The sequence below is a fragment of the Rattus rattus genome, chromosome 16 (genome assembly GCF_011064425.1).
Source record: "Rattus rattus isolate New Zealand chromosome 16, Rrattus_CSIRO_v1, whole genome shotgun sequence".
Lineage (NCBI taxonomy): Eukaryota > Metazoa > Chordata > Mammalia > Rodentia > Muridae > Rattus > Rattus rattus.
Window position 1 is genome coordinate 7,551,592 of NC_046169.1, and position 23,529 is coordinate 7,575,120.

The following is a 23,529-nucleotide window of genomic DNA, read 5'->3' on the forward strand; positions in this document are numbered from 1 at the left end:
AGCCACAACACTAGGAATATCTCTCACACAGCAAGCACAACTCCACACGGCTTTGTTCTCTTGATCCTAACTTTCTTATCTGCTCCTTTCCAAAAGAATTAAAAACAGTTTGAGAAATATATGATCCATAGCTGCTATATCTACATTATTTAGTTCATGCATAGAAAACTCAAATAGGAAAAGCACACAGGTAACCTGAAAAATCTTGGGCTTTCTAGGAAATTAAAGAGCTTGAGAAAAGCTACAGATTTTGTGTGCAGTTTTTGGAAGGCCTAAATCCACACTCCTTTGTAAACTGCAAAAGTCTAATTCAGTGCTGCACAAGAAAAACAAATTTATTGAGGGTCTCAGGACAATCCTAACAACATCCTCAGATAGTGTTCAGGAACTCCTGAAACAGATATAAGCTTTTTCATTATTTTCTGTGAAGTAATCAAAAACAAGAATACAACATTCGACATGCAAGCAAAAGCCAGACTGGAAACTGTTCTCTTCCCCCTGAACCACCAGCAGAGCCTTCTCTCTGGGAAAAAATCAGAGTATGCCACTGATGATCTTATTAGTCTAACAGCCATACACCTACACCACATTCATCATAAAGAGAGCAGGCAGCTGCTTGACAGAAGTACTTGGAAAGATAATAGGACAAACTACGCTGTATTAGCTAAAAAAAAATAAATAGGGGGAAAACTACCCATAATTCCTCATTTCACACCCCTCGAGAACTTATCAGAGTAATAGTCTTTCATATTTTGTGCATTATAAATGAATTGGATAATTTCACTGTGGAAGGAACATCTACAATGCAAAACAAACCACTACTTTAAATGTTCCTCTAGTGTTCCTCTTTAAAATCCCCAAGGTCACCCTTATTCAATAAGTAAACCGTAATTAATTTGGACATTGTTTATAGACGCATCTTTATTTAAATCAAGTCTGATTTTCTGAAATCAAAGAGAGCATAGAGGTAAAAACACAACTCTCATGTCAAAGAAGGTAAGAGGCTGAGGCTGTTTATTCTGGAGCCAAACTAATTGACTATGTCCTGGGAACATAGGCTCAACTCCAAATCAGTTCCGTGATGTTTTATGTAACAAAACAAATCATAAAACACTTTAAAATGCACTGGTGGGAACATCAAGGAGGCTGCAGGTCCCTGCAAAGCTGGGGAGTCTACACCATAGACCCCGATGCTGTCTGAAGACCTGCTTAGGTTGGTAGGAGCCAGGGGTCTGGAAGGTTATATAGAGGTGGGTAATAAATGGCTGGGGCAGAGGGCTAAAAGTAGCCTATGATAACTTTCGATTTGAACTTGCAACACTGCAGCATCTCCACACCACTGAGTTCTTATCAAGTCAGTAGTTGTGGTTGCAGCTTCTTTTTTGCAACTTTGTCCTGAGGGAAAAGATCCACCGACCATTGCAGATTTGTTAAGACCAAATCCAAACACCCGTTCAGAGTTCCGGAAGCAAAAGCTGACAGGAAGACTATACAGGCAATGGAAGGAGGAGGGACAGACTCAGGATCTCAGGGCTGTAAACAGACTGCATCTCTGTCCTCACATCCCCATGGCGAGCACAAACGCAACACTTTTGCCTATGTTTGTGGAGACAGCCTTACTGTTTTTCATACTGTACTAGAACTCACTGTGGAGTACAGATTGGCCTCAAACTCAATCCTCCTGTCCTAGACTCTGAAGTACTGAGATTACAGGCTACACACCACCACCCCGACGCACACACATTATCCTAGCTTTACCCTCTCCTGAAGGCCGAAGGCTGCATGTATGTTCCTGCTTATCTTCTTTGATGAGCTGTCCCTTGGGGAAGTGAGCACCCTCCATGTTTTCAGCAAGTCCTGGAGCAGATCCACACTCCTGGCTTCTACTCTAGGGAACCATCTAAAAATTGAATAAGCGAACTCTCACTGTGCACCTTCCCAACCTGGCTCAGAGAAGACGCGAGGCAACCTCAGGAGGCAGACACCCAGTACTTGTAACTAAGAGATGATGGCAAAGATCCACTGACCATCTGAGGCAGATGTAACTTGAAGTTTTTCAAAACCTATTTTTAATGATGGTTCTTAAATGACTTAACCTCCCTTTTAGCATACCACCCACCAGAGGTAGTGAGAAAGAAAGGATACAGGGGAAGTAGACCTGTTTAGAAAGGTTCTTTGGAGCAAACTGTGTTGTCTGGAAATCGGCAGTTCAGTTCACAGGTTAGCAGCAGCAGCTCGATCCAGTCGTTCAGATACACCTAGCACTCCGTATCAGTAGAGTTGGGATAGCAGCACGAATCAGTAGCCTAGGCACAAGTCAGCATGAGGACGAGGAGGGATGCCGGCAGTTCTCGGCTGTGCTTCTCTTAGGGAAGCAAAGATCAGCAAAGATTCGAGATCCAAAGCGTTACAGTGAGCTCTAAGCAAACCAAGCTCAGGCTCTATCACTGTCTGTCCAGTCCTATTTATACCCTTCAGATACCACGTGTCCTCCACAGGTCTTGCCTCAGGTGACATCACTCTGTCAATCACCCTGAGCCCACAGAAGCAGCAAGAAACCGCAGCACAGCACCTGAGGCTTTGGACATGCTTCTCTCTAGAGTCCTGACAAATGCAGATCAACTGCAGTGTAAGGCGGACCAATACATGTGCGTGCTTAGCACAGAATCCTTCGTCACGTGTCCTTTCATGTGCTTGCTTTAGCAGAACATCCTCTCTCCTGCGTCTGCTTCAGTGAAACATCCCTTCACGAGTCTGCCTTAGTTTTTCACCTGTGTCCACTTCAGGAAAACATTCCTTCACATGTTTGCCCCAGCAAAACACCATCCAACTGACTTTCCAAAGAACTTAAGTTTCCACTTCGGGCAGAAGGTCAGTGGCCATTGTTCCATAATGGGTGGGTATTAAAGGGCTTAACCAAGTCTCCCATACCCAAGATTCTTTCCTGGGAACAGATCTTTACCAATTTAAAATGAGGACTTAGCAGCTTCCTTCTTTGAATTTATCTAATTACAAAATTTTCCAGCTACTTATACATGAGATCTGACCTTTGTAAAAGTTTTGGCACTACTTCATGGAATTTAGAACAAAAGTCTCACCACCCAGGGACCAATCACTACTGCCCATTCCTTCTGAGACAGGCAGAAAACACCCACAAGTGAGGCTTCTATTTATCTGATCTCCGGGTCTTTTTAAAGTTCTATTTTACTTATGTGCACGTATGAGCATATGCCACATGAGTGTGGCAGACCGGAAGAAGGTATCAGATCCCATGGAGGCGGGGTTACAGGCAGTCATAAGCTGCTGGATGTGGATTCTGGAAACTGAATTCAGGTCCTCTGGAAGAACGGTAAACACTCTTAGCCACTGAGCTATCTTTGACAGCTGGTCTAAAGGTCTCTAAACTCCAAGGTCATTCATACTGTGCAATCTTTGTTGCTCACTGAAGAAAACACACTTAAGCAAGAAGCCTCCCTTATATAATAACTATGACTTCCTCTCTCCTGTATTTCCATTCACTCTATAATATGTCACGGGGCAGGAAAATGACAGTTGGTTTTCACATCAACCTGCCAAAAAAAATCAGCACGCTGAGTAGAAGCTGTCCTGACTGCTTGACTGATGTGGAAGAACCTACCCTAGCACACATAAAGGAGGGCTAGGCCAGAAGAAAGAAAACTTGCCCTTTTTCAAGCCTGGCCCTCCCTGTCAGAGAGCTAATTTACCCTGTTGCTGCTGCCACTACCTTCATGGATGTCAGAACTAGCACTTGCAGGCTTCTGCTACTGACTAGAGACCCACGGCTCACTAGGAAACTTGTGGGACCAGACCGCTCAAGCAAGCAGCTCTGCGGCCTGAGCCAACTGCTGGGTTGTCAGCATCCCAGTGAGATGCAGCCTTCCTAATGCTGAGAGCCTTGAACACAGCTCCTCAGGTGGGGACTCCCAACCCGAACATTATTTTTGATGCTGTTTCACAACTGTAACTGTGCTTCTAATCTGAATTATAGTATAAGTACCTGGTCTTAGGCCGCCTGTGAACGGGTCGTCTGACGCCCTACCCACCCCACTCAAAGGTTGAGAACTGCTGCTCCAGAGAATGTCACTGCAGCGTTCCAGTGTGCAAGAGCTAAATTCAGTGCATGGCCCATTAATATGCTCTCACAGCTACGTAGGTTTTTATATTTCTAAACAGTGGCTTAAAAATATACCCACCTATTCACCCCACATCCCCACAAAGTGGCTGCATGTGACCCATCGAATCTAAATGTTTAGTCTCTGGCTTTCCTCAGGGAAAGTCTGTTGATCCCTGCTACTCTTCTACTTCCTAAATAGGGAGAAACTAGTGCTGATAAACTATGCCCTATATAGACATCAGAAACACTAGGAAATCCAGAGTTGGTTGGTTGTCATAATTTAAAAATTAAGTAAGAGGGCCAAGTCTATAGCTCCCTAGTAAAACACTTGCCTACCACAGCCTAGAGAACCTCCCCTAGCATTACAAAACACACTTCTGGCGATCTCAGAATGGTTCTTTGTGGTACCAGTGATTAAGGAGTTGAATCTGGAAATGTATTAAAGATATATATTCTAGTGTGGAGAGATTGATAGATGACATCATCTATAAATACCAGGAAAGCTTTTTATTAAAACTGCTGAGCAGGAGAAGGTCCTGGCCTCATTTCTCACAGCATAATCCTTGATTAAGATAATAAAGGTCACTCAGACACGAATCCAAAGACCTCCTAATATTTTCATATAACCATTCCCCCACCACCACTACCCCACTAGTCTGTGTGTTTTTAACGTGTTCTTTATTCTTCTGTTAGACTTCAGTCTTTCATTGCTGGAGATCCACAGCTCAAACAGGAAGTTGCAAAAAATAAAAAAACCTACTAACAACCTACAGGCTGGGAATGTGAGGGTACAAGACCAGAACCAGAGTCTGGGCAGGAAACTTTGGAGTTCAAGACCTGCCTGTGTGACAAAGTGAGAGCTTGTCTAACCAAAAGAGGGGGAAGGAGAAGCCCTTATCCAGTTTTGTGTTCCCAGCCTGATGGGTGCTCCTACCCATTCATTTTGCAAAGCACCACCAATATTCAAGAAAAGTGGGAAGAATAGGGGGAATTTGGAGACTACTATTAGTAAAGTCTGAAGGGGGCCTTGACGCCCTGCAGTCTAGAGCAAGACTTGCTGAAGCTTAATCACACCCCAACGGTCAGCCAGTACAGCCCAGCCACATTAGGAATGTTATCTTCAATTGTAGATCCCACACTAAAGCAAGAAGGCCTGGCCAAATACTGCCTATGAAGGAGCATGCTGCTAGGCTAAGGTCTGTTATCACCAGTATCACTCTGTTCTGTGTTCCGCAGTAAAATACTGAAGCCAGGAGAACCTGATGAGCGATGTTTGCTTTAGCACAGTTCTGAAGGACCACGTTCTATTTAGTTCACACTTCTGCGCTTCCAGGGTTACATCTGGCCATGCCTTCTGGCTGGCAGTCTTTGAGACAATGCAGAACATTGCAGGAAAGAGGCAGAAGTTGAGTTTTTGGGCTAATCTCTCTCCCTTGTTTGATAAATCCACCTGCATTCTGTGGTGGTGATTTAGTCCCAAGGTCCTGGTTCTTAGACACACTCAGGTGCGTTTCCACCTTTTTACAGCCTCATGATAAAATTCACCACCAGGACCTTGGGAATGACTTCAAAGCACACATGTTCCTTTGGGAGCTACCTAGCTGCTTTTGTGATGAACTCATTTTCCAGGGAGCTGAAACCAACTGTAAAGTGTTTTTATAAATGACAATCTCTGTTGCTCATGGAAAATGTGATTCCTCTCTTCACCAAAGCAGCATTTGTGGGTCCTTCACGGGAGCTAGCTTTGTAACTTAATTCACACAAGCAGGCTGCGGACTGGAGGACGTTGGGTGTGCGTCTAGAGGGGACTTCCCACTCTTGCTGAGCTGAAGACACTGTCAGCAGCTCCTACTGCTCTGCACTTCCCTGCCATGGTCTGGAGCCTCCAACTAAACAAATCCTCCCTCCCTTAAGACGCTTTGCCAATGTCTTTTGTTAAAGCCACAGGAAAGTAACCAACAGTGTATTTACGCTACCTACACATTCTTATGTTTTTATATTCTGTATGACACAATGTGGGTCTTAAATATACATATAAATCTAAGTTGTTGGAGTAGCCCAAATGACTTGTAGAACACAGTAGAACTGGGTTTTAAGGGGAAAGCCCTGAGGTCCATCTTAGGGTAAAGAGACTTAGGATTTAACTTAAAACTGGGACTAAAGGAGAGAGAGAGAAACATACTATTAAGCAGGCTTAGCCAAAGTGTGGTCTCATTTTTATCATTTTCTCAGTTTGTTTCCACAAGATGGTCCAAATAAGTCCCCACTGCCTGAGGGGACTGGCTCCCCAGGAAATGAACATTCCTGCAAGGGGCAACCTCTGTCCTCACGGATAAATGCAAGTGGACACATAAACAAAGGAATAAAGTTAAGCAGAATACATTACAGGTCTGGTGTCATCAGTGTTCAAAGACAAAACATCTACCTACAGATTTGGCGGAACTTCTTGTATTTGTTCTGTATTTATAGCTAGTTAAGGCCAAATTGTTCTAGATATGATGATGGTTCCTGACATTTAATAATAAAACTTTGACTTGGTAGGACCATACAAAGTCACTCCCGCACACATAACATACAAAAGAAAATGTAATTTAAAAAATTTTTAATACATACTTCAAAGATTTGAAGAACTGTTGGGAAGCATTTCCTGCATCCTGCTGTCTATAAAGTATTTATCTTTAAAATATTTGTTGATACTCAAGTGGTAGCTGCTTGGAGAGAAGTCAGATGGAGATGGTAGAAGAGGCTTTTCTTCATAGCTCCTTTTCCTTCTGAAGCACTGGTTGTGCATGGTGCAGCCTCCTGGATGTTGTCATGAAGAAGACTTGGCCCTTTCCTGTGGACAATGCAGGCTGCAGCTGGTTCGTCTGGATGATCCGCCGAGCATACTTGTCAGATGAACTAATAATGCTGGGATTCAGAAACCTGGGTCAGATCACCATCCATGACCCGCTTTGGTGGGAATCTGACTTTGGAACATGCTTTGCAATGTCTTCTCAATCCAGCCACTGAGAGGGTCGCCACTGGTGCCTGTATATAAACCATGTTTTGGCATACATTACAGTCCAAGAGACCAGTTCTGTTGCTGGGCAGAGTAAGAATGGAAACATGACAGTGGTTTTGATTTTCACTCAACTCATGAGGCAACTATCTACCAACCTTCTTCACTTTCCCAATTTGCTTCAAATGCCAAATGGCCGCTGACTGGCTCTGTGGCCGCTCTCACTTGGTCACTGTCAGCCTCTGATGCGCCGCGGCGCTCTTCATCGTCAGGGATTCCTCTCTGTGAACCATCTTCACCTAGCACCGCTGTGCGTCCTTAGCGCTCCTGGGTCAGAGGAGCTGTTGATGTTCCGAGCTGTCTCTGCTGCTTTACAACCCGTTTTCAACTCAAATAAGAAAATAGTTGAATTTGCTTTTTGTCTAACGTCATGGCCATAGGGTAAAAGAAATATAAACACTGAATAAGAAGTTATTAGTAAAACAAAGAAAGGTACATTCAACTGACGCATAAAATCACATTTATTAAGAATTTATTCTAGAACGAAACCACAAATTTAACAATACAAAACCTGCAATTAGTTTTGCACAAACCACAAAGGTAAGTATACTGACTACTGTGGACTGAGGGTTGGAACTCAGGCATCTGTAACCCCAAGTCCACAGAGGTAGCACTCACAAAAGCAGAGAAGAAAACCAAGTATCCATCAATGAATAAAACAATGAACAAAATGTAACACACACTATCCTAAGAAGGGCCTCAAAGCCAGGAGGAAGCAACCAAGACACCACACCATGTACTATTTAGGTGAAGTTGTTCAAAATAAGCAGTTCTAAGAACAGACATAGACTGAGGGTAGCCTAGCTCTAGGATTAGAGGGAATAGGAATAACTGAGTCCAGGGTTCTTGTTTGGAGCGGAGAGGAGGGAACGGGGCACAACACTCTAAAATTAGATGGCTGTGATAGCTGCAGTTTACTGTACCCCTTTAGGGTACTATTGAATTAAGTCTCAATAAAGCCCTAGAGACACTCCATGAGCAATGTGTCTATCTATTATAGCTTCTTTGCAGCATTTTGCAGGTGTTACTTTCTCCACGAAGGTAACTAGCATTTGGTTACTTAGTACAACAGGAAGAATCAAATTAAACACTTAAAAGTAAACTAGTAGCCATGTCACCCATAATTGTAATACATCTTTCATTAAAGAAAACTGCAAGCAGTCGTGGTAGTTCTCCTGTAAGACAGGCCGGCACACTGGACTCGGTGAGCAGTCGCCAGTGTAACCCAAGCAGATGACACTTGTACTTGCTTAGCATGTGGCAGCACGGAAACAGCGCCAAGCTGAGCGTGTATAACTGAAGGCCCCACTAACAGGGCAGAATTTAAAGATAAGAGGTGAGGTGTACATGTCCATCTATAGGTAAATGTGTAAAGAAAGTCCACAACAGAAATAATTCAATTGTAGAAAAGTTAATTTATGACATCTGTCCTAAAGTGGATGAAACTGGAGATTGTTGTGCCAAGTGAATACACCAGGTTCAGAAAAACAAGTGTCCAAATATCTGTTTTCTCCTGTGTGGAAAGTGAACAAGGAGTAGGGGCAGATGGAAGTAACAGAGGGTAGGTGAGAGGAAAGAGATCTAAAGGAAGAAGGCGGGGACAAGAGAGTACTGGAATATATGTCATGAAAGTAGAAGGGGGGCTCTTTGCAGAGAAGCAGAAGGGACCAGCAGGGAAAGAAGCCTTGAGAGGGCACTCGTAGACCTAAAAAAGAGCAAATTATGTATGTATCGAAATGTCATGGCAAAACTGAGTTTTGTTTGTTAGCTCAAAGTTTAATTACAAAAACCATCAGAAGTTCCTTAGCAATAGTGACCTTTCTGCTTATCAATTAGCAAGGCTTACTTCTGCATCAGAAAGGGGCTTGGGTTCCCATCCTATGAATGCAAAAAAGGCCAGCACTAAGCGGAACTAAGAAAGGAGACAAGAACCAGAACAAAGCCACAAGCAATATGAATCAGAAAAGTCAAGGCAAGAGGTGGAGACATGGAGAAAATGAGTAGGAAGTCATCACTGGGCACATAAAATGGGAGCAGGACCAAAGCCATGCAATAGGGTAGAGAGATGACCAAAGAGTCAGGAAACAGATCAGCATTACATAGATGTGGGTATGGTGGACCATCTGAAGAGTAGCCATCATTTGTGATGGAAGTGAAGTATAGGTAGCAAGAGGATGAAGACTTAGATGCCAGGAAAGCACGCACAAACTAAGATGTGAGAATAGTGAAATGACGGTAAGTTTAGACGACATGACTCTTCATCCCATATACAACCTAAAATATGCAGATCCATTCTAGTGTGGGGAAGTAAAACACAGCACAAAATCTCCACAAAAGCCATCTATCTCAACACTTGTGAGTTCCCAACTTCCGTGGTCACAACACAAAAGGCATTCTGTACACATCTGCCCTCTGAGGTACTTACTCTTGAGGTTCTGATGTGACTACAACTGTGCCTAGTTTCCAGAGGACACAGACTGCAGCTTCATGGCTGGAGTGCTAGCCTAGTATGCACTAAATCCTGGTTCTACCCCCAGTCATGTAGACCCTGTCGCAGTGGTATGATCCTGTAATTCTGTCAGGGGTCAGGGTGTTTAAGGGATCAGAAGTTCAAGGTCACCAGACAAAAGGTTAAAAAAAAAAAAGTCTAACTTTGTGAATACAACCAAGGAAGTTTTTTGTTCCCCTTACCCTTCTCGATGGATGTAATCTCTACAGCTTGCCAAAAGTATCGCCCACATCAACAACCTTCTGGGGTGCTTTGGACACCTGCAGAGTTCCCCCTCTACATCAAAATGAACTATGTGCAGAGAGGTGAGGTGAGACATTCAGTATTGTTTTCATAGCTAGAGAATGAAACCTCAAGTGTACGTTTGTTTCAGATTTTATATATGTGAGTACACTGCAGCTGTCTTCAGACACCAGAAGAGGGCATCAGATCCCATTACAGATGGTTGTGAGCCACCACGTGGTTGCCGGGAATTGAACTCAGGACCTCTGGAAGAGCAGTCAGTGCTCTTAACCGCCGAGCCATCTCTCCAGCCCCCAAATGTATTTTGATTAGCCTAGTACATTAACATTATTTTATCTGTGGAATAGAACGATATGGTAAAACATGTATTCCGCATGCTTACCAGGCATCTAAGTCTAATAGACAGGCCAGGACAATCACAAATGCATGTAGTTTAGAAGAAGAAAATAGCAAGCTTTCAAGCCTATCACTGCAGATCTATGCTTCTATCTGCAGGCAGGCAAAGAGCCACAGGCAATGGTCAAAGTGAGATTAGAGTGAAAATCCAAGACAGGAGGAGGGGTGGCTAGATTTCCCTGGGTATCTTTCTGTACAGTTTGAGTATTTTATTAAAAGAATACATTAATTTTTAAAATACAATTGCATTCAATAATAAAAATACACTGCCTTTGATCTGCAATCCTATCTTGACAATTTAACACTACATTGGAAAACTACATGAGTGTAGTTGACATCAAGTGACAACTGAAAAAGCTAAATTCTGAAGACCACTTAAATGTCTAGCATCAGAGAAATAGTTAACTAAATACATATTTATATGCATACACAGCAATACTCTACAATATTAAAACCAATTGAGAACTATACATTTATGGAAATGAATGGTTTTTTAAAAGTTTGCTCTTATTTATATTTTACATATGTGTGAATTTGTGCTGTGTTCTGTGCACACATGTATGCCCTAGCATGAGCAGTCAGTTCTCTCCACCAGCTGAGCCATTTCACCAGCCTAAGGTAGTAACTTCAATGAAAATATATATGGCTATATATGCTCTTATCTGCTGTACCTGCCTCTAGAGCCGTTCCCTGGCATAGTACCCAACACTCTAACACTTCTCCATGACAACTGACACCTGACTGCTGATCTGGGGAGTAATTTCCACTCCCAGTATACTTCCTGAAGGCAGGAAGAGTCCACAGCGCCCCCCACCCGCCTATCCTGAGGAGACACAAACATTTCCATGTGCCTCCATCTGTCTACCAGTACACATCACCTGAAACCAAGCGGACCAGTAACTCCTGACGGAACAGAGCAAACCTTAGCCATCCCACTGGAGGAGTGGTGGGACAGTTCCCAACCTAGCAGATCTTGCTCCTCAGCAACAAACTTTAGCAGCAGGAGAACTTTAAGCACAGCATGGACTTTCTGTCAAATTTTCTCTAGCAATCTTTCCACATCCGCTTTTAATTAACCCAAGCAAGACCTCCCTCCCACACACACTTTTCCCCCAGCTTATTTTTATTTTATTTTTTAAATTTATTTATGTATTTACATGCCAAATGCTGCCCACCCCAGTTCCCCCTTCCAGGATTCTTCCCCATGTCTCCTCCCTTTCACCTCTGAGAGGGTGCCCCCCACCCCAAGCATCCTCCCACCCTGAGGCCTAAGAAGACAGCCCTCTGCTACGTATGTGCTGGGCCAGCCAAGTACGCTCTTTGGTTGGTAGCTCTGGAGGCTTCCAGGGGTCCGGGTTAGTTGACACGGTTGGTCTTCCTGTGAGGTTGCCAGCACCTTCTGAGTCTTCGATCCTCCCCCTAACGGTTCCACGGGGTCCCCGACCTCCGTCCAGGGTTTAGCTATGCATATCTGCACCTGTCTGTCAGCTGCTGTGTGGAACCTCTCGGAGGACAGCCGTGCTAGGGCTCCTGTCAAGCAGGACCCTTTATCTCCTTTCTTTTTCTCCTCTATGTCTGACAGCTTTAACATTTTATTAGCCCGATTCACATGCCAGGAGAAGTCACTCAGCTCTTCCAGAGCCTCTCCTACGTTGTAAAGATCGTGACCCACCATGGGCCTCACCAAAGCCACAGAAGCTCGTAGCTGCCTCTTGACTCAGGTGAACGGTCTTCTCACTGGCTCTGCGTCCAGCCTCTTTCATGATCAGTTCCTCACTAGTACTTTACCTCATTTCTTTCTCTTCACCGTTTAAGTATTCCTACTGAGGCAGGAATAGAGAAACTACAAGAACGTGAGAGGAAGGACCCTGTCGTCCCAGAGTCTGATTAAAGGTTCTCCCTAGCAGGGAAGTGTGTGTTCCAGCACAGTTTGAGATTCCTTTCATACAGATATTTTAGGTTAGAACAGCGGTGAGCCAGGTTAAGTGTCTGTGATCTTGGGTAGAGTCTTATCTCTTTCCCCCAGACACTTCTGCTAACAGTAAAGATATGGCTCCTCCTCCCAGTATCCCTGGGGGCTGACTTTTACCTTGCTGACTGCAGTTGTCTCAGTAAGAAGACAGTGCACCTTTAAGCACCGCCGTAACCCTGTATGCGATCGCTGTAAAAACAATGAGCTGCAATTCTCCCTGAAGAGCCCAACCATACTTGGTTATGTCTGACTTTCCTCTTTCCTTTTCCCCAATCCTTTCTCAAACCTATACTAAAATAGCTTTAAAACAAGCTCTGACTTTGCTTCATGCTGGCTAACCCTGAAAGTATTTTCAGCATCACAACCATGAATCCTACCTAGTTTGGTCTAAGTTGAGGGCCCTAAAGCTCTAAGCAAACTACTTGGTCTGCTGAGAGTGACGGTGGAGAGCTGTGCCTCCTTTACCTCCACCCCAAAATGCTGACACTGTGTTCTTCAAACTTTTCGATCCCAAGGAGCTCTTCAGCATATCTACTGCGTAAATTCCTCCTTGCCCACTCCCAGTTATAAGACACGGCAAGTCTATTTCATCCAATGCACCAACAGATCAACCTGTGTGCTGTGCCTTCCTCCCCGGCATGAGCACTTTCTTTCTGGCACAGCTGAGCCTTAGCTGCATGTCTGGCACCGTCACCTACATCTGAAGCAATGCAACTGCTGTCATGGCTTCCTTAGAATCCCATTCCACATATGCTGGGCGTACTGGCTGGTTTTGTGTGTCAACTTGACACAAGCTGGAGTTACCAGAGAAAAGGAGCCTCGGTTGTGGAAACACCTTCATGAGACCCAGCTGTAAGGAATTTTCTCAACTAGTGATCAAGCAGGGAGGACCCAGCCTATTGTGGGTGGTGCCGTTCCTGGGCTAGTGGTCTTGGGTTCTATAAGAGAACAAGCTGACCAAGTCACGGGAAACAGGCCAGTGAGTAACATCTCTCCATGGCCTCTGCATCAGCTCCTGCTTCCTGACCTGCTTGAGTTCCAGTCCTGACTTCCTTTTGGTGATGAAACAGCAATGTGGAAGTGTGAGCTGAATAAACCCTTTCTTCCCCAACTTGCTTCTTGGTCATGATGTCTGTGCAGGAATAGAGACCCTGACTAAGACACTGGGTCACCTGAGACATCCCCATGCTCATCAATAGGCTTGACAGAGAGGCACCCAGATTTCCCCAATTCTCCACCTTCATCTGTATGTCTTAATCACTCATAGCACGGGCTAGTACTGCAGCAAGAAAGATGTCAGTCTACACCACATGAGAAGGGGCATGACCACACTCTGTACCACATGGAGAAGGGATCCCACTCGACGCCACAAAGCGATATGCACACAACTCTATGTGCACTCAGATGCTAAGTCCTGAAACTGTTAGCATTGGCTGCATGCTTCTGCCCTCCAATCTCATCTTGGTTTCTATGCAGCCTCTGGAAGCCCAAGTGTTGCATGACTTCTACTGAAAAGTCTAATTCTGTTTACTCCAGACAGCGAGGGCAACAACATATCAAACAAATTATCCTACCCAAGTCTAGTTTGGTAAACTAATGGGTTTAACTGGGGTTACTTAGAGGAACATAAAGAAATTTACCTGTAGCTGTGCCACTCAGAAGCCCATCCCCAGGGAGAGGAGAGGCTCCAAGGCCTTCAGAGTCCTCCTCCTCTTCCAAGAGGCAATGTTAATAGGCCCCATCCAGTGAGGATCTCAGAGTCCTGTGTCATCAGAGCTGCCCTGATTTCAAGCAAGTCACGTTCACAGAACACCACAACGAGGTATCAAAGCACCCAGAACAAACCCAGGATGCAGGGCATTATTTAAACTCCAGCATCGCTTTAGGTGGGCTTTTAATTTGTTTAAAATACTTCAAGTCGACCCAGACAACTCATTCCCCTCCATCTCCGAATCTCACAAATCAACTAGTACTACTGGTTCTTCCCCTCACTCCCTGACCCAAGCCGCCATCACATCTGGGCTATCAGCTTCCTAAGCACAGTTCCCCATAGTCAGTTACCAAAACATCTCTGTAAACTGGTTACCACTCAGCTTAAAAGCCCACAAATGGTTCCCACTACCCCAGAAGAAGTCCAGAAAACAAATTCGAAAACACACTTGCACCCACAACAACAACAACAACAACAACAACAACAACAACAACAACAACAACAAAATCATTTCTTTTTACTTCATGGACAATGGTCTTTGGCCTGCAAGTATGTCTGTGTGGGGGAGTCAGATCCAAGGGAACTTGAGTTATAGACAGTTGTGAACTGCCATGTGGGTTCTGGGAATTAAACTAGGGTCCTCTGAAAGAGCAGCCATCTCTCCAGCCCCTCCCAACATTTTTTTAAATGCCTTTCTTCCCACCCCACCCCCACCCCTCTGTAGGATCAGCACTGGGATTGTGCCCATTGCTTCACCTTACCAAGCTTCTCCTCCACACTTCTGCACATGCTACTCAGCCATCTCCAAAGGTGGGAGCCTTCTTCCATGTAACTCACAAGATCCCAAAACTATCTCAAAAAGAATCACACAACAACTTGACTAGTACTTATTACTGTGGGCCCTTTCAACCAGACTGCAACTCCTCCCCAGTGAAGAAATTCTGAGTGAGGCATTGTGGCACACACCTATAGAATTCCAGCACTTAAAACACTGTGGCTGGATGACTGGGAGATTCTGGAGGACTGAGAGGCCAGTCTGAACTATGTGGCAAGACCTTGTCCAAAAGCAAAGAGGAGACTAAGTAGCCATGGCTCACAGCTTCAATCCCAGCACTCGGTAAACAGGCAAACCAGCCTGGTCTACAGAGTAAGTTCTAGGACAGCCAGAGCTACACAGAGAAACCCTGTTTTGTTTTTGTTTTTGTTTTTTTTTTTTTTGGGTTGTTGTTTTTTTGTTTTTTTAAAGGTGGGGGCAAGGAAGGGAAGAGAAGGAATGAAGAAAAGAAATAATCCTGGGGCCACAACTAATGCAACCTATCCAGTTACACTGTAACTTTCCAATCCCTAGTCCCAAATAGTCATTGCTCATCCAGAATTGATGTACCCTGTCTCCTCCCTAGTAGCCACTGACCGTCCACTAGCATAGCTTCTAGTCACCTGAAATGCCACCCTTGCACCCCTAAATGTAGATTGGGTACCTGCATGACAAGCTGTAAGATCACCCTTTTGTAAGATTACCCCTACTGGAACTACCTGTACTCCTCAGAAGTCTGTAAAATTCCTCAAGAACTAATCACCTGTATCTGACCCACGAATAGAACCTAGCGAATAATCACTACCAAATACATCCTAGGAACCAAATGTACAGAAAGACGTCAGCTAAAGAAAAACCCAAATGAACTGCCAAATAATTAACCTGTGTAATTTTACACTTCAAATTGTTGTTGGTGAAAAGAATGTATCTGGCTCTGTGCTTGACTTCTTCCTTGGAATCAGGAAGAAATTCAATTTTGGAAACTGATTTTAGGGAAATGTGTAACTGGGTAGTAGTTAATCTAAATAATCACATGAAGGAAAATAAACCACAAGTTCAATGGCAATGTGGGTTCAGAGATCAACTCTATCTTTCTTTTTTTTTTTTTTTAAGATTTATTCATTTATATATAAGTACACTGTAGCTGTCTTCAGACACACCAGAAGTGGGCATCGGATCTCTTTACAGATGGTTGTGAGCCACCATGTGGTTGCTGGGAATTGAACTCAGGACCTCTGGAAGAGTAATTGGGTGCTCTTAACCGCTGAGCCATCTCTCCAGCCCTCAACTCTATCTCTTAACTGCAGAAGTAGGGGCTTGATCTCACTTAGGCGGACTCACTAAAGTGTTAGTTCAAAGACCCTGAACACCCACTTGGACTCTAACGTTTGCCGTTGCTTTTGTGTTTTCCCAGCTCTACTCAGGGTACTTAAACAGCCACCCTAGCTTCTCGTGCTATTTTTAGAAGGCACTGCATTTCTACTCTACTCTAATATGCCTTACATTCTTAATTGCTGCAACATTCAATGATTAGCAAATATGAATTTCGGGTGTATACACACATACACACACCTGTCACCATTTGGCAACATGTCAGCACCGTAGGTCAACTGCTGCCCTAGAAGAAATCTATACCCTCTCACCCATAAATACTCACTGAGAACCCCGAAAGATATGCAAACATTAACTACAGGTACACTCAAGTAGTTACAGAACGAGCCAATGCAGGACAAGCTATGTTTTATGGGTAATAAGTGACAAGATTTTGAGATGTTTCTGTTTCGTATAAAGACAACACAGGACTCCTAAGGCTTTATGTTAAGAGCCACCTCAGCCAGAGGGAGTTCTAACCTGGGAGAGCGAAGTGCTCGGCACTGACAAAAGCACCTGAAAGGGTTTACTCCTGCAGTCACTGTGACAAGCCAAGGTGTGCCCATCGCCCTGGCCGAGCCAACCTAATGCAGCCCTGCACACAAAGGCATCACTGCTCCTAAACAAGTGTATCGACTTCAATCTGGTGTCAGCTGCTTGGTGACTCAGAAGTTCCAATCCCAGGTGTATGCCTAGGAGAACCAAAAACACAGCCAGAGTAACTCATACATGGAAGTTTATAATAGCATTGTTCATAACAATTCCAAGGTGGAAACAATTCAAACGTCCAACTGGTGAGTGTAGATTATCCACATAATCCTCAGAGAGGCGAACAGAAGCTGCAGGAGAGGGGAGATATGGAATTGCTGGTAATGGTCACTTGGCTTCTTCACAGACGAAAGGTTCAGGAATATTAGCAGTGTTAATGGCTAACGCAGCCTGTAAATACAGTGAGAAGGTTGGATTTTATAGATTAGGACACACCTCAATTCTTAACAGAGTTCCCAGCAATTTTCCTGCTTCAGTGGACCTGAAGATTCTATCAAGGCAGCTTAGGACAGCAGGGGCTTGTTTAAAGACCTTAATTTTTTTTAAAGTGTGTGTGTGTGTGTGTGTGTGTGTGTGTGTGTGTGTGTGTGTGTGTGTGTAGGTGTGTGCACATGCCTGTATGCTTCATGTGGAGGTGAAGAACAACTTCAAGCAGACTGATTTCTTTCCACCATGAGTCCTGAAGGTGGAACTTAGGTCAAGCTTGTATGGCAAGTACTCCTAATCAGCTCAGCCATCTCACCGGCCCAGTTTGGGACTTCTGGTAACTGTCTTAACGAATCCGGAAAAATCACTGACACCCAGAGGTCAAGTATTAAGGTCAAAACAGCAGGCTGGGTGGAGCTGGACAGATGAGCTGGTTCAGCAAGCGGCTAAGAGGCAGTTCTGCCCCTGCAGAGGACTCAGGCTCCTTCCCAGCAACATACGGTGGCTCACAACACCTATAAATTCAGATGCCTTCTTCTGATCTCCATAAGCACCAGCACTCATGTTTACACACACACACACACACACACACACACACACACACACACACACACACACACACACAAGAGTAAAGAAAATAAGCTGCAAACCTAGCTCCAACTCTCTGTGGAGACAAAGCGAGAGCGCAACAATCTGATATCCAGAGCCACAGGCAAAGCTGGGCAGTGTGTGGCAGCTCCACAGGAAGGAATTCCTGAATCAGACACCTGCACGGAGAGGCTGCCCGGACTGCATGGTCAACAGCCCTCTGATGGAAGCTGCTGTAACCCACTTGGTGCATGTGGATAACCCTATTCCCACTGACAAAAATAACGGCGACCTCATTTATCCCAGCCAGTGGGAGAAGAGCACTGGTGGGGCTTGAGCTACTACACACACAGCAAGCACACAAAAGAAACTGGAAAAGAAAGTAAGCCAGAAAAGCGTGGCAAAGAACTCAGCCCCACAGGACTTTGCAGGAAACAATAAAAACATACTTTCCCTAGTCCTCTCTAGATGACCATCTGATGAGCTCGTCACATCTTCCAAGAGTCAAGCAAATACCACTGTCTTCCAGAGTCTTTCCCCACACTATCCCAAAGTAATTCAGAGCTTCCTTCCCTGCATTACAATTAACATTATAGTGCTTATTAAATTGCTAATTTTTTCCCAAGTTTCTTTTCTCAGTAGATATTTCCTCCAATAACTCAATGTTTCCCTCTCGTCTGCCTTCCCAATGTTTCCAACAGTAGCATACAGACAGACCCACTAGATATCTGCTGAATAGATCAGTAAATGAGTTTTTCAAAGCTTGGAAGACTCGGTCAAAGTAAAGCTCACATGAGCACGTTCCAAATGAAACCAGCTTGCCAACCCTACAAACTAAGAAGCAAGCAAAAGAAAAGAAAAGAAAAGAAAAACCTGGATTCTAAGCATCAAACCTGAAAATGACCAAAAAAAAAAAAAAAAAAAAAAAAGGTGCTAAAAATGTACCACTCAATGCCACATAGGTAAGTCATGCACCGTAAACATTATGCTTGTCCCCTCCTACCACATTTTTAAAAGGTTATAAGGAGTACTCATTATTGCACATCCAAGCTATCCAAAGAATCAAAACTGCAATAAAAACTGAATCAAGAGTCCCTCATGCTGGCTCCCCAACAGCAGACACTGTAGGGCAGATACTAGCCCAAAGCTAAGGTGGCCAATGAGGAACTGTGGTGTCTTTGGGAGTTGCCCAATGAGAACCAGGGTTAACGCATGAAGAGATGGCTCAGTTGAAGCCGGCTTACAGAGGACCTGGGCTAGATTCCCACATTATGGCTCACAACCATCCATAACTTCAAGCAATCACATAATCACATATGTGGTGCACACTCATACACATAAAATAAATTTAAAAAAGGCACAAGAGACTGAAGTAGGAAGATTGCTTAATTTGGAGACCAGCCTGAGCTACAGTAAGTTCCAGGTCAGCTTGGGTCAAATGAGTCAGCAAATCCAATGGTATCCAAGGGGTCAATGGCAGATGGAATGTTGTCTTGGAGCCTTCACATTCATTTTATGAAGCACAGTGGTTAAAGGCATGTGCTCCATCACAGCCGGACACAGTAGCCCATGCCTTTAATTTCAGCACTCAGAGACTGAGGTAGGAGGACCTCCATGAGTTCCAGGATAGCCTGATCTACAAAGCAAGCCAGACATAGGCTCCAGAGTACACATATGGCAAGGATATCCTCAGGTCCTAACGGCTATGCTTAGCCATGTACTCACAGGACAAACCTGCTTAGCTTTCAATGGCGTGGTTTTCTCATATGTGAATGGAACATAATAGGGTTGTTCTTAGGAAACTGATCTAGAGTGCTTCAGTCAGGACCTAGCTAGGGCTTAATTCTCTTAACAATTTAGCTGCTGTCATTACCTTTATAAGTTAATTTCTGAATCTTCTCAAAGTTTCCTTTTTCTTTTCTCTCTCCCCCTGCTTCTCTCTCGTTTCTATATTCTTTGGCTTACTGAATAAGGCTATAAAGGATTAGGAATACTTTTGTGGCACCAGGCATAGTGTCCCAAGTCCCCAGCACAAGAAGCAGAGGCAGGCAGATGAGTTCAAGGCTATGGTCTACAGTCAAAGCTGCAGTCAGACTCTGTGTCAAAAAAAACAAAAACAAAACTAAAAATAAGACAAAAAAATTTCATGGGTGTTTTCCAAAAAACTCTTATTCTAAGTTGATTTTTCTAATTTACACACACACACACACACACACACACACACACATACACACACACACACACACACACACACCTACCTCAGGGGTCTGCTAGGTAGTCCAGGATAGCCTAAACTGTTGATTTTCCTGACTTAGCCAGCAAAACATTCAGCTAAACAAATTAACGTTTTAATTGTACAAACGCCCAGTGACTATATTGAGAACAAGTTTTGCTTAAGTTTTCCATTCTTTCAGACTTATATTTGGTTGCCTCTGTTTTTTAAAAGGAAATACAATTGGCTTAAGAAGCAGCCACATGCTCATCCTTTCTTTCCCAACCCCTCCCCACGCCCTCTGCCCCCTATGGTGTACTCTTTTGGTGTTCAGAAATAAAGGACACTATCTATTTATGGCACATTTAAGAACGAATTAGAGGTTGGGGATTTAGCTCAGTGGTAGAGCGCTTGCCTAGCAAGCGCAAGGCCCTGGGTTCAGTCCCCAGCTCTGGAAAAAAAGAAAAGAAAAGAAAAAAGAATGAATTAGAGGCAGCAGTGGTGGCACACACCTTTAATCCTATCGGTTGGGAAGCAGAGGCAGGTGGGCTCTGAGTTTGAGGCCTGCCTGGTCTACAGAGTTCCAGGGCAACGTAGTGAGACCCTGTCTTGAAAAACCACACACACACACACACACACACACACACACACACACACACACACACACACACCAGAAGAATTAATTTCAAGATATATAGTGTGCACTTATTTTAACTCTCTCAAAACCTGAAATAAGCATGATTTTAAAAGGCCCTTTATCTTGTATAGTCATGCTTTAAAACGAAGTACTTCCTTACTCCCTTTACTCCTTATGATGCGAATTTTTTAATCTGGCCATGTAATATACAAGAAGGGTGGTATTACTAACTCATGATGCCACAATCATTAAGCTATTTCCTAAGCTTGAATAATTCAACAAGCTAATTCCTCTAGTCTAAATTCTTTACCCCATATTCTGTTTACTGGACAGCTGAAAGAAACATTTTCATGTATTCGTTTTAACAACCAAATATGTCCAAGCAAAGGCATCCCCATTATTTAACTTTATTGCAGGGTTCCAGATTCTCTTTAAAGTGTTATTCCTGCCCAAGTTCCTTGAGGACTGGGACATCTCAGTGGCAGAATATACCATTTAATTTGAAAGTAAATCAATACCAGAAGCAAGTGACTTGATCATCTTACTATAGAAGATTCAAACAGCCACAAATGGCATTACACCAAGTCCAAGAATGCATAAAGTTGTGCTTCACTGAAGTATGTCATAAATACAATGTAGCACATTAGTAGCCTGGCCATATAAACAAGCCAAATGGAGTATTCCCTGCGGAAACCAAAACTATCCCAATTCGAAAACTCTCTTGACATTTGATGCGCTACAAAAAAGAATTTGGTTCATCACAACAAACAGAATCATTAAAGGTTGCTGGAAAACAAACCCAAAGGATTACAGCTTAAAAAACAATCCCCCCAAAATGCAAATACTCATTTGCAATTGCCACAGATGACTAAGAAATACACACTAACAGCAGCTATTTGAAGCTATATAGTTTCTTCTGAAATTATTCGCAATAGCCTAAATGAAAACCTGATCATCAAGATGTAAAAGGTGTTTAAAGCATCTCCCTCTATACGCGTTATATACTTGAAAAAAAAAATAGACCACACTCAAACACATTTGGATAGTTTATTAGCTTAAACTGATAATTTATGAAACTAGAATTGGCTGTTTTTATAAGAATAAAATATAGAAACCACTCACATTTTTTTTTAAAACAAATGACAGACTGGTCAAATGTACTATAATATCAAATGTCATGGGAGTGAAGATTTTATTACCATGCCCCAAACTACATAGTACTAAGGGATGGAGGATGCTTTAGCCCTTCTAAAAGTTATTATGCAGTAAATTGATTTGGATAATTTCTTTAAATATAATTCATTAATATTGATAAAACAAATCTAGTTAGACAAGAATTAATGAGGGCTCTGGATGTCCCTGCTTTATACATTCTGCGAAAAAGGTTTTAAACCTACAGGGCACCCAGAACGCCAGATTGCCCATCCCCTCCTTTCTGTCCAGAGCTGCTGGTTCCACTGTTGCACAAAAGCACTGAAATACATGATAAACCAGGAAGCTATTCCAGTAAAGCGAAGAGAAGTGTTTAATAAACAGACACTTCCTTTTCCACTATCCAGACTCGGAAAGTATGTATAAATAAGCTCCCTCAAGAAGGACTTACTCCAGCTTTAGCCTTTTCATTTACGGTGCTCATGCAATTCTGAATATGCACTCCTGTGAACATGAAAAAAGCCATTTTCCCAAGCGGTGAAATAGCAACTAGCCAAATAAGATACTCAAAGAAAGCTGTTTCTAATAAATCCAAAAAATTATATAATAAGCTATGATAATCCTCCCAATAATTTCCCAGTGCTAAAGGCAGAGATAATATCTATTTGTACAAGGAGGAAACGGGAAATTATTAAATATTTTCTCCCAAACTAAGAAGTACTTTCCCTTCTGGCAATATTACAATGCAGTCATCTACTGACGAAAGGGAAAGGAGCCCATTCGCTTTACTCAATTAAGAGAAATCCCCAGCCAAAGGTTTAATTTTTGTTTCTAGAAGAGAATATTTAAAGCAAAAAGGTTAAAGTTCACTGACAGCTGATACATTCTGCTTTAAGAGCTTGCACAACATAGACTCTATCCTTCACTTGCTCCCCACCACACACACCATCCACTCTGCACCAAATACCCATTGTTCTATATAAAAAAAAACCTCACAGCTAATGATACCTGAATAGCAACTGCTACATTTATATTACAGATGATCCTCCCAGGAACTCTCCAGAACCACATTTACTCGCTGCCTTCTTCTTTCTCCCAATCAAAGCCAAATTTGGTCATCAACTGATCACAACTGATTAAGGGGAAAAGATCAGAGCTTCTCTTCCAGACTGACGGGATAGATATCATACAGACCCAGATGAGTTAGTCCCCAAAAGGTTACCGGATAAATCCACCAAAGGAAAACAGATATATTTAAAATGGCATTTTATAACCATCTTCTTTTAAAAAGGAAACTGCACTGGACTGAAATCCCCCCCCCCAAAAAAAGGTACACTGCCCATGAGACAGAAGGTCCTTCTCCCTCTTGCATGAAGGGTTCCTTATGAGTCTGGATTCCTGGGACACCACTTCCTCCCCAAATCAGGCTGGCCAGGACAGAGGCAGTCTTGGAGGAAGTGGGGACCCTGGCACCCGGGCCAGGCACCTGCCTCCCAGCCTCGAGGACACCCGCGGCGACATCCACACTCACCCATCTTTCCTCTTCGCCTTGTAGACATGCCCGTAAGTGCCTCGACCAACTTTGCAGCCCTCGTATTCAAACAGGTCCTCGACCCGCTCCCGCTCGCTGCTCAGCTTCACTTTAAAGTCATAGTCCATTGTCACAGCCTCCAAGGCCGGGGTGCTGGGGCGGGGGCCCGAGGGCCGCGGTGGGGACCCGGCGGCGCGGCAGCCGCAGCCCCCGAGCTACACC

At 43.6% G+C, this 23,529-nt stretch overlaps 1 protein-coding gene across 1 annotated transcript in view; it reads right to left on the reverse strand.

Annotated features, from left to right (window-relative positions):
- Window positions 1-23,529, reverse strand: part of Cdk8 (cyclin dependent kinase 8) — a 63,670-nt gene extending 40,141 nt beyond the window's left edge. Inside the window, 1 exon segment of the mRNA XM_032887271.1 lies at window positions 23,308-23,529. Coding sequence (XP_032743162.1) covers window positions 23,308-23,435 — 128 coding nt within the window. The 5' untranslated portion in view covers window positions 23,436-23,529.